This window comes from Chanodichthys erythropterus, chromosome 3, assembly GCF_024489055.1.
Source record: "Chanodichthys erythropterus isolate Z2021 chromosome 3, ASM2448905v1, whole genome shotgun sequence".
NCBI lineage: Eukaryota > Metazoa > Chordata > Actinopteri > Cypriniformes > Xenocyprididae > Chanodichthys > Chanodichthys erythropterus.
In genome coordinates this window covers 21,128,488-21,145,981 of record NC_090223.1, presented here as the reverse complement: position 1 = coordinate 21,145,981, position 17,494 = coordinate 21,128,488, and the positions used below count along the sequence as shown (strand labels likewise).

At 35.0% G+C, this 17,494-nt stretch overlaps 2 protein-coding genes across 4 annotated transcripts; both read right to left on the bottom strand.

The window, feature by feature from the left end:
* Positions 1 to 1,948: 1,948 nt before the first annotated feature.
* Positions 1,949 to 7,238, bottom strand: antkmt (adenine nucleotide translocase lysine methyltransferase). 2 transcript variants are annotated; one of them, XM_067371563.1, is made up of 7 exons: positions 7,167 to 7,238; positions 6,145 to 6,200; positions 5,897 to 6,060; positions 5,711 to 5,815; positions 5,044 to 5,184; positions 2,765 to 2,815; positions 1,949 to 2,565 (listed from the first exon to the last, which is right to left on the bottom strand). In XM_067371563.1, the coding sequence occupies exons 3-7, from the start codon at positions 6,056 to 6,058 to the stop codon at positions 2,404 to 2,406; spliced, it is 621 nt and encodes a 206-aa protein (XP_067227664.1). In that variant the 5' UTR covers positions 6,059 to 6,060; positions 6,145 to 6,200; positions 7,167 to 7,238; the 3' UTR covers positions 1,949 to 2,403. The 2 variants fall into 2 exon arrangements, with proteins under 2 accessions (XP_067227664.1, XP_067227654.1); XM_067371553.1 differs by having other exon boundaries at positions 7,145 to 7,233.
* Positions 7,239 to 7,686: 448 nt separating this feature from the next.
* On the bottom strand, positions 7,687 to 17,088 carry si:dkey-282h22.5 (uncharacterized protein LOC107988040 homolog). Of its 2 annotated transcripts, none has more exons than XM_067371538.1 (4): positions 16,977 to 17,088; positions 16,509 to 16,609; positions 14,578 to 14,704; positions 7,687 to 8,978 (listed from the first exon to the last, which is right to left on the bottom strand). In XM_067371538.1, the coding sequence occupies exons 2-4, from the start codon at positions 16,603 to 16,605 to the stop codon at positions 8,720 to 8,722; spliced, it is 483 nt and encodes a 160-aa protein (XP_067227639.1). In that variant the 5' UTR covers positions 16,606 to 16,609; positions 16,977 to 17,088; the 3' UTR covers positions 7,687 to 8,719. The 2 variants fall into 2 exon arrangements, with proteins under 2 accessions (XP_067227639.1, XP_067227630.1); XM_067371529.1 differs by having other exon boundaries at positions 16,509 to 16,606.
* Between the last annotated feature and the right edge of the window lie 406 nt (positions 17,089 to 17,494).

Here is a 17,494-nt window from a genome sequence, read left to right as displayed (position 1 = left end):
AATGCGAATTACATACATAAAAGCTCTGAAAACATGTAACAAAAAAAATATGTTTTTTTTTTTTTTCCGCTTTTGTTTTTTTAGTCTGGCAGCTAATATTGTACCTTATCCGGACTTTAATATAATAATAATAATAATAATAATAATAATAATAATAATAATAATAATAATAATAAAGTAGTAACTAGTGTTGTTTTTTTTTAAATACTTGATTTACATTTTTTTTTTTTTTAGCTCAAACTGTAGAGCATGACGCTGGCATCAACAAGGTCATGGGTTCAGTCCTGCGAAATTTATAAATATAAATGTAATGCGAATGAATTTAATTGCTTGCTTGTTTTTCTGTTCATTTATTTATTTTTATTTATTTATTTAGAACAAAGAATATCAACCTACACAGCACACATCATACTAAAATCTTCTTAAACGTTGTAAATTGTATTGCAGGACATTAGATAACTATTTTAAAAGGGAGTTTCATTTTAAACGACGTTTACTTTCATTTTAGACGTCGTAGTCACGTGACATGCGTTACTTTTCTCAGCGCTGGTCAGGATGCACCAATCACAGTCGTTCGTGATTACTAATCTAGCTTGTCCTTTAAATAAGTTTATAGAGGATTCAGATGGAGAATTTCGATTAGCATGTCAGGCATGTATAGTTGTAATACTTTTAATTAAATGATTATACTTTATATTATGAACATATCTCCAATAACACATAAAACATTCTGAGAATTTAATGTGTCTCAATAGGGGATTCGGCGTTGTGATCCGTCAAGCGCCCCTTGAGGAAGATCATTTTGCGCCTACACTAAACTGTAATAGGAACTAGTTACCAAGTGCTTTTGCCTCCCAGTGTGTGTAATTTACTCAAACCATTAAACTACCGGAAGTGAAATCTTAATCGGGCCGGATGAAACCGGCCGCAACAAGACACTTGTTGAGTACAGTGTACACTTTGTGTGCAGGTATTGCTTCATTATTACACATGCAGCATCCTCTAAAACAGGGCTTTTCGATCTTTTAGATGTCGCGGACACTCCACCCTAACATTTTAAGAGGCATCTGTATAGTTTCTTGTATACCCAATGTATACTATAGACTTACTTCATAAATTACTTCATAAAAAAAGTATTCAGTAACGTAATACAATATGAAAGTAATGTAACTTGATTACTTTTGGATTACTTCAAGGTCAGGCGTATAAAAAAAGTAAGAAAGAAAGAAAGAAAGAAAGAAATGGGGGGGGGGGCAACTTTACTGTAAATAAATTGCATTTTTAAATTTAATTTTAATTATGTCTTCTCAATTTCTTCAAGTTTTTAAATTTTACACTTTCCATACTTTTGAATGGGTCTCAACAATAAAAATATTTTAAAAATCAGATAAATTATCTATTGCAATATTATTATCGTTGTTGTTGTTGTTTAGTTGTTTAATATGTGTTATTATGGCAAAATAATGATTTATTTAGTTTTAAATGAAATGATTATAATCCTGCTAGTATTCCCCCTTTTTTCAAAATGTAATTAATCTGATTACTATTTTTTTTATGTAACTGTAACGAATTAGTTAATGGATTTTTGTATCCTGATTTACGTAATGCTGTTACATGTATTCCGTTACTCTCCAACCCTGTTTAAATTATATATATCTCAAGTTCATCAAATTTGTTCTAAGAAGGTTTTAGGACAACTATGATGAAAGGTTTTGATCCACTTCAAATGTTGACTACTAATAATATATATATATATGTATATATATATATATATATATATATATATATATATATATATATATATATATATATATATATATATCAGCATAGACAAAATGGCCAAAAGCGCATTGTAATACCATAAGAAGCTTTGATACTTTATGTTTCTGCAGGTTGATGTACATATGAATTGTGAAAATCAGTCAGTCACAAAGGGAAGAGCTTGCCATTCTCTTGCTCACTGTTTAATGTGGTTTGCTCAGCGACTTCGCATTATGCAACCCAAGTACATGTTGAGTAAGACTGCTGCAGACTGAGTAGTAAACATTCAGAAACATACACTTCACAAACAATACATTAACTAAAGATGACTCACAATAAATTAGGTTTATTTCCTTTTTTTTCTGTAAAAGAGAAACACTTGAAAGACATGACATTATCTAGGTCACATAAAGAAACAGGAAGTGATCCACAGGTTTGAACCCTTTAAGGAACACCCACAGGCACTGACTTTCGACATCTTATGAGTTGTTTCGCTTAAGAGTGAGAACACAATAAAATTATATAATTCATATGTTTTTAAAAACATTCTTTGTGCATCAAACATGATAAAATGAATATAAAAAGCCAGCTAAAATAAAGATATTTTAAAAATATGTATCTTTAAACATTTGTATCTTGCGACTAGTAGTGTTGTCTCAGTTCTTGAATGTGATAGGCCCACGCTCTGTCTGCACCTTCACCCTCGACTTTGCACGCTGTCCAATCAGGAAACGGAAAGCGTCCCGCCACAATCAAAGCGTCTTCAGGGAGCTCAGCCAGCAGCTTCTTTTGTAAAAGACTTAACTGATAAACACACAATACACGGTATATGAGGCATTTAGGTTCAATGATATGATGCAAATGCATGAACTGATTGAATTAAGTCTATTAACATAGATGGGTTAAAAGCATGGGTTACCACACTTGGCCTTCACGTCACTTTCACTTTCACTTTTTCACTTTAAAAGATTTAGACTGATTTAGAAATCACTGTGAGACTTACCACACTAGGGGCCAGAAATACTGTTATATTTTTATATGTTGAGAGATCGACCTGGAAATACACATGCAAAAACACAAATGAACATATATTACACACAATTATATCTTGCTTCTGTATGAGAAAGGTGTTTAAGAATTTAGGATAGTGTATTGTATGACAGAATCTGTTTGAGTATAATATAGTGTTTTAATTGTTAGATGTACATCAACTGTCAATATTAACACATTAATTTTGCAATTAACTCAGCATCCATTTTTTCCTGTCATCCCTTTGGCTGTTACATTATATGATCATCTCATTCATTCAAGTGCTTTTAAACCATTCAAGCATGAAAAGACACAACAGAGAACTCAAATCTGAACTGAAGCACTGTCTGTAACGTCACCTGACTGACCCGAAACGCACTCACTCACACACTCACACGATTATGTCAAAATGCCTGTTTTTGCAGAGTATTTTCATAAGCGCAGTCTTAAATGATTTTATTATAAATGACCCCACAGATCATTTATTATAGCTTGTCAAATTTGCCCCTATTTGGGTGTGAGCAAAAACACACAGTTTTTGTGTGTGTCCCTTTAAATGCAAATGAGCTGCTGCTCCAGAAGAGGGCGGAGCTTTAACAGCTCAGGCTTCGGTTGCTCAACAACAACAAAGCTGGAGAATCTCACAAACCCAAAATGAGGATTGTCAGTAACGGTGTTCAGCTTTACATTGATCAAACCAGAGTCGGACACTGACATTTCTGTAAAAGAAAATATCTCCCTTTGCATTAAACTTTGCATAACTTAGCAGATGTTCTTTATGCTTTAACAGCAACATTACACCCTAACTAAAGTAAAAAAAAAAAAGTGAAATCATAATCAAGGAAACCTTTAAAAGTTGTTAGATATTTTTAAAGGTCTTGTTCTTCGTGATCCCATGTTTCAAACTTTAGTTAGTGTGTAATGTTGTTGTTAGAGTATAATAAAATCTGTAAAATTTTAAAGCTCAAAGTTCAATGCCAAGCGAGATATTTTAACAGAAGTCGCCTACATCGAACGGCCAGTTTGGACTACATCCCTCTACTTCCTTCTTTAATGACGTCACTAAAACAGTTTTTTTTCTAACCTCCGCCCACAGGAATACACAAGAGTTGCGTTTGCGAGTGTGTTTGTCTTCATGTCGTCGAAACGCTGTTATTTTCATCCTGCAGTCCAATCACCTTTGTTTGGCCTTCCCAGGGACGCTGTACTTAGAGATCAATGGTTACAATTTATGTTTAACTCGTTCCCGAAAAATTATAATTGTGGTATCCTTACTGCAATAGTTAATGTTGGACTGCAGTGCACATAATGGCCACAAGAGGGGACTATGTTTATGTATATGGCTGTTTCCCGTATGAGGTACTCTTCTGAGTGAGTGATAACGTTGTACATTTTCTGTCGCTGCTTGTGGAGATTAAGTCTCTCGGGAATTATTGTCTTTTGTGTTCATTCGGCACAATACCACAATAATCCACATGTAAAACTATGTGCAGCACACGTTATGGTAAGAGGCGTGACCTTTGCGGGCAAGGAGCACTAAGCTACTGTCGAATCACAACACAGGAACCGCTGGCACAATCAGAACTCGTTACGTATTTCTGAAGGAGGGACTTCATAGAACAAGGAAGTCATCAGCCCGTTTTTATGACAGTGGAAACAGCGGTACACAGATAAGAAAATTATGTGAAAAATACTGTGGTTTTTTTACACGCAAAACATGAAAACATGTTATATTGCACACTATAAACACAATCAAAGCTTCAAAAAAACCACGAAAAACGGGACCTTTAAAGCCTATTAAATGTTAAAATTGATAATGTTGAATGAATACAATTAATTGCTAAAATTGAACAAAAAAATCATTTTAACAGAGACACCAGTATCAGTGATACTGGCTTTTATTTATAGTACTTAGGAAAAAGATGCCATTAAACACATTTAAAATATGCCATCTTTATGTTGTTTCTATATTTATTTTAAGATTCAATGAGAAATAATTACAATATAAAAATATAATGTTAATATGCAATTTATCATGATTAATTACAGAAAAAAAATGTTACTCGTTTTTTTTATCAATTGCACACACCTTCTCTCTTGCCTAATATATATATATATATATATATATATATATATATATATATATATATATATATATATATATATATAAATCATGCATAAGAATATTTATATTATACAGGTGTATAATGTCGGGGTAAGATGTATAATGTCTAGGTTAGATGTTCACAGTACCTTCCACAGGTCCTCTCGCTGATATGAAACACTTCTGTGGTGTCCAGCTCTCCACGCATAAAAGCGTGAAAGACGAAGAAGCCAAGGATTGAGCTCATAACCAACTGCTGGAGAGAAACCCTGATGACACGCTTCTAACACCTGCACACATTTACAACAGATACATGAGCACACTACCATTCAAAAGTGCGGGGCCAGTAAGATTTATGTTTTGAAAGAAATTCAGCAATTCATTCAGCAAGTATACATTAAATCGATCAGAAGTGACAGTAAAGACAGCTATAATGTTGCAGAAGATTTCTATTTTAAAAATATATGCTGTTCTTTTGAACTTCAAAGAATCCTGACAACTGTTTTCAGCATTGATAATAATCAGAAATGTTTCTTAAGCATCAAATCATCATATAAGAATGATTTCTGGAGGATCATGTGACACTGAAGACTGGAGTAATGATGCTGAAAATTCAGCTTTGATCACAGGAATAAATTACACTTTAAAATATATTGACATAGAAAACAGTTCTTTTAAATTGTAATATTTCAAAATAATACTTTGTTCACTGTGTGTTTGATCAAATAAATGCAGCCTAGGTCAGCAGAAGAAACTTCCTTCTTTCAAAAATCTTACCGACCCCAAACGAAAGGAAAAAGTATGAGGATCACTTACAATCCTGCCATCACCTGATCCCAGGTCAGCGATGCCTCCAGATCTGCCCTTCAGCAGAGTCATAACGTTACACACTTGAGCTTTGCTCGCTGGCATATAAGGCACCTGAAACACAGCAGCAGTTATTGTGCTGATAAATCACTCATAATGTGCTGCATCAATACCAACACACTCCTCAAAGCTCACCTGTAGTTTGAGTGGTACTCGGCGAAACCCCGGCATTAAAACTCCTGCCCAGACGGCATACAGCGCCAGACCCGAGCCTGCCGTCAGCTGCAAGAGCTGCCAGCCGCCCAGTCCCCTGTCTTTGAACTGTGACCGCACTTCCTCTTGTATGTCGTCTTCCATGGCTAGAGAGACAAACACTGTATGAACATATCATATCTTAGATATCATATTTTACATCATTTTACAGTTTCAAATTGCACACATACCTGGGTATGGCTTGATACCTAAAAGTTGCTTAGTGGTTTGAGGTCCAGACTTGGACCTGAAGGTTGTAGGGTGAAGAAATGCACTTCAATTTAGTTTATTTTTGAGTGATGAGGTTAAAGTGCATGACTTACACCATCTATCAATTGTGTTAGAGGAACTGAACAATGCAGCTGCTCGGTTCTTCTGGGAATGTGTTGTTAGTTGCATTGTTAGTTGTTGAAGAACCTGCATCCCAATGTGCATACTATCCACCCTATCTGCCCTAAATAGTATTGAATATTACTAATGTCACATACTATTTAGGATGGATAATATGCACATTGAGACACAGGCAGAGTCTTAACAGATAGTCGTGTCACTCAAAGACGAATATTGTACCATTATCAGCAACTACTTGTGGTTTATACTTGTTGTTTTGACTGAGCAACTAGGGGATCCAGTACCTTCTTTACCAGGGATGAAATTAAATGAAATATTCAACACCATCATGAAATATTCATTTGAATCTAATCTCACAAAATCACTTTCACACTTATAGACTGTATTTGATCATTTGGCATGGGATATATTGACAATATATGCATAATACACTTTTAATCATGCAACACTTGGGTGTATTTACTTCTCTTGCTACAACAAAACACCCCTAGGCATTTTACTGACATGCATTTTATTGACACGTCTTTCCAGTTGTACAGTAAAGCCACTGTGTGTCTACGACATGGTAAAGTAGGTCACCTTTCCACACATATTACGCCTAAAAGGTTAATTATGATCAGAAAAGGCCCTTTATGTGAATAAAAACACACGACATTCATAAATATAAAGACATTTGTTAACAGAAAAACATTCACACATCTCTGGAGGTCAGTAACATAGGTTTTGTTTTACTAAGTTAAATATTCATAACACACACACATCAAAGTCATGCACTGAACGTGTTAAAATCATTCTTTCATAAACTTGGGTAAGAAAAATATATACAAACTGCGTACATACATTCAAAATCTAACCAACTAACCTTCACTGTACACGGTATGAACATATTTACAGTACTACGACAACTTCCGGTTTTGGTTGTTTCAAAATAAAAGTCCGGCGACTGAACGCAAAATACAAAATTGGAGCATCATACGTTTTAAAGAGAGAGTAAAACATCGGTCTACTCACGCTTTATACACTCATATATTATAATTAAAAATATATTTTTAACAACGTATCAAAATAAATATATAAAATATAAATAATATGTATTATTGTCCCTCCTCCTTCAAGCTACTTGGAACCGTCTCTTTTTTTAATCAAGAAGTCATAAAATGTGTTTATTTTACATTATCTGGCGTAAAAAAAAAATCTAGTTTATTAAATATTATGACATATTTCTCGATGTAAACTGTTTAACTTATCGGCTAAATTACTCCCACTTCTCACTTATGCTTAATCAGCGAGTGTAAAAGGAATAATAATCTACTGATTGTATTGATTACTGCATCTTTTCAGATTAAGGCGCTCTTATAAAGAGAAATCAGACTGACATTGATCATTTATTTTCATTTCAAACTTAAAAGCTTATTTCTAACCATCGGTACAAAGAATGCATCAATAAAGACATCAGACATTTGTTGCATGAATTTGCTGAGAAAAAAAAAATACGATACAAGTTTTAATAGCAACATTATTCCTAATGTCAACATATGAAAGACACTGTTAATCTTTTGCACCATGTAGAACCAAAATCAGGTGTAGGTGTCAGTGGAGCATTGTTTTTCTGGAGTTAAGATGCATCATATCTATAAGAAACACTTCTAGAGAGAATGATTGACTGTTTTGTTTCCTTCCAGCACATCTGCTTTCATTACAATGAAAGCCAAGTGAATTATTAATGTGATTAGATATAGGCAGAGATTCAACAAATGCATCACTTCAGATGTTCAGATCTCCTACAATGATCGTCCAGTAGAGGACAGACACGGTCCATCAGAAATGCTTTATCATTTTAGTATTTTCAGTTCTTCAGTATTGGTGTATATTATTTTCCCAGCTGTTGTTTACTTGTAGCTTATTATAACATGCAACAATGAGATGCTGATCAACACACAGATATGCTTATTTTGGTTGAGTAATGTGCTCCGATAAACATGCTAAAACATATATGAAGTATATTTACATATACATTAGTGAATCAGTAAAGGAGGAAAAAAGTAAACATTTCAATATTTAATGCATTTTTTGCACGTCCTTTAATTTTTTTTTTCTGTTCAACTCACCTCACATTTTCCACTAATATAGCTCTAATATATCTAATATACATTTTTGTTAATATTTCTAAATGCATACATAAAGGTCAAACTCCATCATACTATACAAATAATGGTCATTTCAAATGCAACATGTTCCATACAGTCAGTTTATGACGTAAGTCTGTATATTTTGTGATATAAAACACTGTAAATCCCAGAATGCACCTGTATTAAATCCCGACAGGCTCATCTCTGGTTTAGCCAGGCTACAGTTAGAAAAGCATCTTGATTATGTCTGAAGTTCAGTTCAGTTGTCCTCTCTTACTGTCGTCTGTTAAGTCTCAGGCCCTCTCCTGGCTCTCCTCTGAGCCCACACAGCTTTACCTGGGACTCTTGCATGGCTTTTGACTGGGATTCTCCTAACAGGGAGTCTCGGAGGCGTCCAGATTTTTGGCTTGGGAAATTTTCCTGCTTGGATCTCGTCCACAAAGCTTTCCACTTTGTCAAACTTGCTGGTTAGCTTCGCCAGGTTCTCCTTAAGAGTGTTGAACTGCTTATAGAGATCTCCCACTGCGTCTGAGAGGGGCTGGATCCTGTGCGTACAATACAATAAATAAAAACAACATCAAATATATGCATACGTTTGTTCTAAATCCCTAAATCAAGTATTACATTTAAGCACATAGCTAGTCCCGCATTCCTTAAATCATGAATCACAACATTCTTTTGATTTGGAAAGTAAGTAATGACCTAGCAACCACCTAGAACATCCTAGCAACACAATAAAATCATTTACTTTAACATTAATTATAATATTAATAATTATTTAGTCAATTATAATTCATATAATTACAAATCCATTATATTAATTAATTATAATTCTTTTAAAATTAAAATTAAGCTTTCCTGTAGCTCAGTGGTTAGAGCATGGCACTAGCAATGCCAAGGTCATGGGTTCGATCCCAGGGATTGCACATACTCAGATACAAATGTATAGTATAATGCAATGTAAGTCGCTTTGGATAAAAGCGTCTGCCAAATGCATAAATGTAAATGTAAATGTAAATATTTCATGTAGGTGAATTGCAGAATATTGAAAAGCAATATCCATCCATCCATCCTTCCATCTATTTATGCATGATGCATCCATCCATTTATTTGTGGTCCATCCATCCATCAATTTTTATCCATCCATCCATCCATCCATCCATTATTTATCCATGATCCATCCATCCATTTATTTGTGGTCCATCCATCCATCAATTTTTATCCATCCATCCATCCATCTATTTATCCATGATGCATCCATCCATTTATCCATCCATCCATCCATCCATCCATTATTTATCCATGATCCATCCATCCATTTATTTGTGGTCCATCCATCCATCAATTTTTATCCATCCATCCATCCATCTATTTATCCATGATGCATCCATCCATTTATCCATCCATCCATCCATCCATCCATTATTTATCTGTGGTCCATCCATCCATTTTTATCAATCCATCCTACCATCAATTTATCCGTGATCCATCCATCCATCCATTCATCCTTCCATCTATTTATCCATGATGCATCCATCCATTTATCCATCCATCCATTGTTTATCTGTGATCCATCCATCCTTCCATCTATTTATCCATGATGCATCCATCCATCCATCCATTATTTATCTGTGATCCATCCTTACATCCATTTATCCATGATGCATCCATCCATTTATTCATCCATCCATTGTTTATCTGTGATCCATCCATCCTTCCATCTATTTATCCATGATGCATCCATCCACCCATCCATTATTTATCTGTGATCCATCCTTCCATCCATCCTTCCATCCATTTATCCGTGGTCCATCCATCCATCCATCCTTCAATCTATTTATCCATGATGCATCCATCCATTTATCCTTCCATCCATCCATTATTTATCCGTGATCCATCCATCCATCCATCCTTCCTTCCATCTATTTATTCATGATGCATCCATCCATCCATCCATCCATTATTTTTCTGTGATCCATCCATCCATCCATCCATCCATCCATCCATCTATTTATCCATGATGCATCCATCCATTTATCCATCCATCTACCCATCCATTTATCCATCCAACACATATCTATCCATCCTTCCATCCATTTATCCAGCCATCCTTCTATCCATTTATCCATCCATCATCTATCTATTCATCCATCCATCCATTATTTTTCCATGATCCATCCATCCATCCATCCATTTATCCATCTATCCTTCTATCTATTTATCCATGATGCATCAATTCATTTATCATCCATTCATTTATCCATCCATTTATCTATCTATCCATCTATCCATCAATCCAACACGTATCTATCCATCCTTCCACCTATTTATCATCCATCCATCCATTTTCATCCATCCATCCTTCCATCCATTTATCCGTGATCCATCCATCCATCCATCCATCCATCCATCCATCCATCCTTCCATCTATTTATCCATGATGCATCCATCCATTTATCCATGATGCATCCATCCATTTATCCATCCATCCATCTATTATTTATCCGTGATCCATCCATCCATCCATTTATCTGTGGTCCATCCATCCATCCATCCATCCATCCATCCATTTTTATCCATCCATCCTTCCATCCATTTATCCATGATCCATCCATCCATCCTTCCATCCATCTATTTATCCATGATGCATCCATCCATTTATCCATCCATTATTTATCCGTGATCCATCCATCCATCCATTTATCTGTGGTCCATCCATCCATCCATCCATCCATTTTTATCCATCCATCCTTCCATCAATTTATCCGTGATCCATCCATCCATCCATTCATCCTTCCATCTATTTATCCATGATGCATCCATCCATTTATCCATCCATCCATCCATCCATTATTTATCTGTGATCCATCCTTACATCCATTTATCCATGATGCATCCATCCATTTATCCATCCATCCATCCATTATTTATCTGTGATCCATCCTTCCATCCATTTATCCGTGGTCCATCCATCCATCCTTCAATCTATTTATCCATGATGCATCCATCCATCATCCTTCCTTCCATCTTTTTTTATCCGTGATCCATCCATCCTTCCATCTATTTATCCATGATGCATCCATCCATTTATCCATCCATCTACCCGTCCATTTATCCATCCAACACATATCTATCCATCCTTCCATCCATTTATCCAACCATCCTTCTATCCATTTATCCATCCATCATCTATCTATTCATCCATCCATCCATTATTTTTCCAAGATCCATCCATCCATCCATCCATCCATCTATTTATCCATGATGCATCCATTCATTTATCATCCATCCATTTATCTATCTATCTATCTATCCATCCATCCATCCAACACGTATCTATCCATCCTTCCACCTATTCATCATCCATCCATCCATCCTTCCATCCATTTATCTGTGGTCCATCCATCCATTCATTTTTATCCATCCATCCTTCCATCAATTTATCTGGATCCATCCATCTATCCATTTTTATCCATCCATCCTTCCATCAATTTATCCATCCATCCATCCATTATTTATCCGTGATCCATCCATCCATTTATCCGTGATCCATCCATCCTTCCATCTATTTATCATCCATCCATCCATTTTCATCCATCCATCCTTCCATCCATTTATCCGTGATCCATCCATCCATCCATCCATCCATCCATCCATCCATCCATCCATCCTTCCATCTATTTATCCATGATGCATCCATCCATTTATCCATGATGCATCCATCCATTTATCCATCCATCCATCTATTATTTATCCGTGATCCATCCATCCATCCATTTATCTGTGGTCCATCCATCCATCCATCCATCCATCCATCCATCCATCCATCCATCCATCCATCCATTTTTATCCATCCATCCTTCCATCCATTTATCCATGATCCATCCATCCATCCTTCCATCCATCTATTTATCCATGATGCATCCATCCATTTATCCATCCATTATTTATCCGTGATCCATCCATCCATCCATTTATCTGTGGTCCATCCATCCATCCATCCATCCATCCATTTTTATCCATCCATCCTTCCATCAATTTATCCGTGATCCATCCATCCATCCATTCATCCTTCCATCTATTTATCCATGATGCATCCATCCATTTATCCATCCATCCATCCATCCATTATTTATCTGTGATCCATCCTTACATCCATTTATCCATGATGCATCCATCCATTTATCCATCCATCCATCCATTATTTATCTGTGATCCATCCTTCCATCCATTTATCCGTGGTCCATCCATCCATCCTTCAATCTATTTATCCATGATGCATCCATCCATCATCCTTCCTTCCATCCATTTTTTATCCGTGATCCATCCATCCATCCATCCATCCATCCATCCATCCATCCATCCTTCCATCTATTTATCCATGATGCATCCATCCATTTATCCATCCATCTACCCGTCCATTTATCCATCCAACACATATCTATCCATCCTTCCATCCATTTATCCAACCATCCTTCTATCCATTTATCCATCCATCATCTATCTATTCATCCATCCATCCATTATTTTTCCAAGATCCATCCATCCATCCATCCATCCATCTATTTATCCATGATGCATCCATTCATTTATCATCCATCCATTTATCTATCTATCTATCTATCCATCCATCCATCCAACACGTATCTATCCATCCTTCCACCTATTCATCATCCATCCATCCATCCTTCCATCCATTTATCTGTGGTCCATCCATCCATTCATTTTTATCCATCCATCCTTCCATCAATTTATCTGGATCCATCCATCTATCCATTTTTATCCATCCATCCTTCCATCAATTTATCCATCCATCCATCCATTATTTATCCGTGATCCATGCATCCATTTATCCGTGATCCATCCATCCTTCCATCTATTTATCTGTGGTCCATCCATCCATCCATTTTTATCCATCCATCCTACCATCAATTTATCCGTGATCCATCCATCTATCCATCCATCCATCCTTCCATTTTTTATCCATGATGCATCCATCCATTTATCCATCCATCCATTATTTATCCGTGATCCATCCATCCATTTATCCATCCATCCTTCCATCTATTTATCCATGATGCATCCATCCATTTATCCATCCATCCATTATTTATCTGTGATCCATCCATCCATCCTTCCATCCATTTATCCGTGGTCCATCCATCCATCCATTTATCCATCCATCCTTCCATCTATTTATCCATGATGCATCCATCCATTAATCCATTCATTTATCCATCCATTTATCTATCTATCTATCTATCTATCTATCTATCTATCTATCTATCTATCTATCTATCTATCTATCTATCTATCTATCTATCTATCTATCTATCTATCTATCCATCCATCCATCCATCCATCAATCCTTCCACCTATCATCCATCATTTATCATCCATCCTTCCATCCATTTATCCATTCATCCTTCCATCAATTTATCCATCCTTCCATCTATTTATCCATGATACATCATCCATTTATCCATTCATCCTTCCATCAATTTATCCATCCATCACCTACCATCCATCCATTTATCCATCCATCCATCCATCTATAGTACATTTTCACATGGAATTCATCTGAAAAGTCAACGACTCATGGTTGGTATCTACATTGTGATTGTTTTACTTCAAGCAATACTGTATGGATTAAATGACAGGACCTGGATTAAACCCCAGTGACATTTTATTCGCTCAGAGTTCCGGTTACAAAAGTAAATGATGATCTGTAGCAGAATTAGTTAGAAATGAAGCAGTAATTATACACATGAAGTCATTCACACATGATTAATGTTGCATAAAGCTGCTGGGCAGATTTTAGGCGTAGGATCAAAGGTCCTGCACCTAGAGATGGCGGCATATTGTGCAGATTATGTGGTTCATTTAAGTCAAAGCATTTTTGGATTAATAATCATTTCCTTTTTTGCAATGTGCTCCTAATTTTCTCCAGTTGCTGTGAAAAAAAAAAAAGAAAAAAGAAAGAAACAAAGGAAAATGTCATAGAGAAAATGGCCAGATGGCCTCAGACCAGAGTGGACTACAATTTGTGTGCCATTGATTTCCATGAGAGAAGTCACAAAAAGACCTCATGATTTCATGAAACAAACACCTAAAGATACAACAATAGCAGATTTCACATCCTACCTGACATATTCTGGTAAGATGGACGCATGATCGTTGACCAGCATGTCTTTCACCTGGTACATGATGGCGTATTTCCAGTTGTCCAGGACCTGCGTCAGGTTTGAACAGCTCTTGCCATTCGGTTTGTCTGTGACAAGTGAATGCAAATTAATATTGAGCTTCTGGTTATAAGAAAACTCAAAGATACTTGCCTGTGATATATTCAGCACATATTTATAATTTGTGCTGAAGGATGTTTGTTTCAGAGGAGGCTAGAAAACTTTTGTCATGCACGTCCTTGAGATTGTTCTCATTTTGAATGATGAATTTATTCTTTTAGCTCAGTGCCATATAGGCTCCCAACAAAATTAAATTTCAACCAACAGCACAACCAAAAAAAAAAAAAAATATATATAGAGTGATATTTATGATTATTAAATTTATTTTCAAAAAGGCCCTTAACAATATTAGACAAACAAAACAGCAATAGACACTTTTCATGAATATAGGGAACTAATTGGAGTCTCCTTTTTCTTAAAGTAACAATGATACGTTATTGTTTAAGTCTGTTACCAAAGTTAATGTAAGAAAAATAAAAACATGATCAAACACATTTTTTTTCTTTAATGTATGACAAATACATGTTCAGTCAGAACTATAAACCAACAAAAAAGCCTCATTTAGATGCGTTCTGCAACTCTACACATTTTTATTAATATTTTGAATTAATTTATTATTTTTTATAGTTTCTGTTTTCACTTTAATTTTAGTTCAAGTTTTATTGATTTTGTTGTGTTTTTTTTTTATGTATATATAGTTTTCATTTCAGCTTTTAGGTGAAACTAAATGAAAATGAGACATCTTGCCTTGGTAGCTGAAATAAGTTTTTTTATTATTATTATTCATTATTATATTTTATTATTTTTTATTTCATCATTTTATATTATTATTATTATTAATAATATTATTATTATTATACTTAAACAATATATTTTAAAGTTTAATTTATTTAAAGTAACAAAAGTTTATATATATATATATATATATATATATATATATATATATATATATATATATATATATATATATATATATATATATATATATAAAATTATATATATATATATATAATGTGGTTTTAGTTTTGGTTAACTATAATAACCATCATCCATTCTGACATTTTACTTCATTTAAAAAAAAAAAAAAAATTTAAATCAGTAACTTTAAATCAGTAACAGATTTCATTCAGGCATATTTTTTTTAAATTATTGCTAGAAAACAACAACATTAACAACAACAACAAAAATACACAAATCAGGGTTTTACAGTAAACTGTCATATGTCCAAATTATGAGTAAAAATGGTTATAAAAGTTCACATGAAATAAATGTAAAACAGCACATATAATATTTTATTTCAATGACCTGCACTATCAGGAAAAAAAGAGCAAAATTGTACCTTTGACTGCTTGTCACTAAGGCAGAACCCTTAAAAGACAACTTTGTACCTTATCTACCCTAAAAGATTTCATTTTAGTACCGTGAGAGTAGTAAAATGTACACTTGCGGTACTACTATGAACTTCTACAGGTAAATAAGGTACAAAGCTGTTCTTTAAAGGATTCTGCCCCAGTGACAAGCAGTCAAATTCAATTTTTTGCAGATTATTTTGAGTGTGAGGTGTATAAACAACATTTTCTGAAAGTTTAGACTCTTTCACTGATTCTTTAAAAAAAGAAAAAAAGAATAGAACACATTAAGCTTTTTGACATCTATTTTGAACACTGGTAAAAAATAGTTTATCCTCTGAACTATTCTGGAGATATTCTACAAACATTAGCATTATATCAGCTCTTTAAGAGTGAAATTACTAAGATCAGCCAGAATTTTTCCTCACATCACCTATACTAAAACAATCAAACAAACACAAAAGTGAAGTTGAAGAGATTTTACCTCGGCCATCCCACTCAGATGTGTCCTGGCTCAATTTCTTCTGGGCTGCACACAGACACACCAGCGACAGCAGGTTCAGAGCGCTCTTCATCCTCATCCTCCTCAGAGAAACAACAATGATGTCATTCAGGACAGTGCAAAGCTGCGGCATTGAGTGCAGAGACTCCGTCTGACATTATCTCAGGCTTTTATAAGAGTTCATGACTTTCAGCATATGCTTCACACATTTATGAACACTTCACTGCTGGAATGAGTTAAATAAAATCTGATGAATGGCTTCATTGACTGTCTGGTAAACAGATTGTTGATGGACACACTGCGAGAGCATGCAGGGTAAATACCAAGCAGATGCAGAAAACGCAGAGCATCTGTAAAATAAAAAAATGCTCCAAACAAGATCTCACTGGAATAGTAAAAGGTCAGGTTGTGTGTTGGAATAATAGCTGAGCTGCTGTCCAGAGTAAATACCTCAGTTCCTGTGCTGGGAGTTTGTTCCACTGGTCAGCAGAGTTGCTTGTATGAAATAATCCCTGTTATTGAGATTCAAGTGGAGGAATATAAGTGCGTCTGCTGGTTTATAGCAATATACCACACTCCAAAATCCTTCCCTCAACCTGTTCCCACCCCCTCAACAGAGACAAACAGCACAGATACATGACATCACCGCTCTCATCATGAGTTTCACTCTTACACACTTAAAGGATTAGTTCACTTCAGAATGAAAATTTCCTGATAATTTACTCACCCCCATGCATCCAAGATGTTTGTCTTTCTTTCTTCAGTCGAAAAGATATTAAGGATTTTGAGGAAAACATTCCAGGATTTTTCTCCATATAGTGGACTTCAATGGCTACCAACGGGTTGAAGGTCCAAATGTCAGATGAGGAATAAGGGTCTTATCTAGCGAAACGAAATGTCATTTTCTAAAAAAAATAAAGATATATATATAATGTATATATTCCACGTAGGTGGAAGTACCGCGGTAG